Source organism: Propithecus coquereli, unplaced genomic scaffold, assembly GCF_000956105.1.
Source record: "Propithecus coquereli isolate 6110/MARCELLA unplaced genomic scaffold, Pcoq_1.0 Scaffold358, whole genome shotgun sequence".
Lineage (NCBI taxonomy): Eukaryota > Metazoa > Chordata > Mammalia > Primates > Indriidae > Propithecus > Propithecus coquereli.
This window is the reverse complement of record NW_012149263.1, coordinates 568,832-570,743: the sequence shown is the minus strand read 5'-3', so window position 1 is coordinate 570,743 and position 1,912 is coordinate 568,832. Positions and strand designations below refer to the sequence as shown.

At 36.6% G+C, this 1,912-nt stretch overlaps 1 protein-coding gene across 1 annotated transcript in view; it reads right to left on the bottom strand.

Annotated features, from left to right (window-relative positions):
• The window catches only part of LSM14A (LSM14A, SCD6 homolog A (S. cerevisiae)), a gene marked incomplete at its 5' end in the record, with an annotated part of 58,936 nt that overhangs the window by 4,345 nt on the left and 52,679 nt on the right, over positions 1-1,912 (bottom strand). Inside the window, one exon of the mRNA XM_012651480.1 lies at positions 388-443. Coding sequence (XP_012506934.1) covers positions 388-443 — 56 coding nt within the window. The remainder of the gene's footprint in view (positions 1-387; positions 444-1,912) is intronic.

Genomic DNA, 1,912 nt, shown 5'->3' with positions numbered 1-1,912 from the left:
TAGCACACAAAATTTATAAACATTTATATTTATGGGCCCACACTCATAGTATACAATCGAACAAGTATGGAGACTTCTGCATTAAACTGATGTATGTTCCGTGAGGGCAGGGGCTTTGTTTTCCTTACTGCTATCATTATTGCTGTATCTCCTTATTGCTAATACCTATAAAGTGCCAGATACATAGTGAGTTCTCAAAATTTAGACAGCTGGCGGGTGGGGGAGTAAAAAAAAATTTAGAAAGCCTTTTATGTATTTATACTTAAGAGAAATAAATGAAGACTAATCACAAATCGCAAGAGAGGAGGTGTTATTTCCACATCACGGATTAAACAACAGGTAAGAAGTCCTCACTGACTCCATAAACACTTCCTAGTTCACCTTTACTGTCTCCCTCTAAATCGCACTACATCATTCAAGCCTTCCTGTATCAGTGTATCTCCCTGTAATATAACACAGCAACAGGATTTTAGTCAATGATACAAGATATAACAAAGCAATATAAAGTAGCATAATTTATAGTGAAAACTTGGGAACCCAAATACCAACACAAGAGGAATGGCTAAGAAAAAAACAAAAGAGGAGTAGTATTTGATGTGAGTTAACTGAATGCATGCAGAGGACAACACAGTATGAGTTTAATGATTATAATTATGTGAAATGTTTAATACATATTGACAAAGATCAGAAGTGACAACAGGGTAACAGACAGGCTGTGTTCATCGTTTGCTGAGGTTTGGCAAACTGCCTGGGTTTGAGAAAACAAACCACAAAACCCGATGGCAGCATATCCAGACGCTTAAATCTAGATAAGCAGGATGTTTAAAACTTTACCATTAACACACTGAATGCCACACTAGAAAAAAAATCCACCCCCCCGCCCAGTGTTTTATTACAGAAATAGAATAAAAACTTCAAAAACAAAACAATCCTTTCTAATTTAATGAAAAATCTGTTATTTTTTATTGTTTTCTGTGCATGAGTTCTATGCAACTTGAAAATAGTTCATGCAGCTCATGGTAACAAGACGTGTTACGTTACACATGCTTCACGAGGCCCCAGGCTCAAAACTAGCATAAATTAAATACAACTCACAGGGCAGTTAATGTGTTAAAAATGTGTCGGCCACAAGCCAGAAAGTACAGCATGATTTTTCATCTTTAAAAAAATGTTTTGGGTATAGATGTCTATGTCTGTAAAATCTAAGAAAAAAATTTGAAAGAATATTCACTGTTCTTTTAATTAACCTCTTGGGGTGAGTTTTGAAGGGCAATAAAAGATACTTTTATTTATTCTAACTTTTAAATGACAGGAGTTTGGCAATTATTTTGGGAGGGGAGTTCAAAATGAAAAAAAAGTAAAAATATAAGAAGTCAAACTAAAAACTGTATTCCACGGCATGCAGCACATACAAAAACATATATATAAAACCATACAAGAGAAATAAGTGTTTATGCATTTAAGGCACGGTGGCTCACACCTGTAATCCTAGCACTCTGGGAGGCTGAGCCAGGAAGATCGCTTGAGGTCAGGAGTTTGAGACCAGCCTGAGCAAGAGCAAGAGTGTGTCTTTACAAAAAAGTAGAAAAATTAGCTGGGCATGGTGGCACGTGCTTGTAGTCCCATCTACTTGGGAAGCTGAGGCAGCAGGATCGCTTCAGCCCGGGAATTTGAGGTTGCAGTGGGCTGTGATGACACCACTGCACTCTAGCTGAGATGACAGAACGAGACTCTGTCTTAAAACAACAGAGACAACAGCAACAACAACAACAACAAAAAACCCCAAATAAAATAAAAATACCTTACCTGGGTTTGTAAAATTAAGTGAAAGATGGCTTTCCAATCATTGTCTAAATAAGGTGATTGTGCATTGCCTCTACTTTTTAAATTTGGAAGTTTTAAATTATATTCT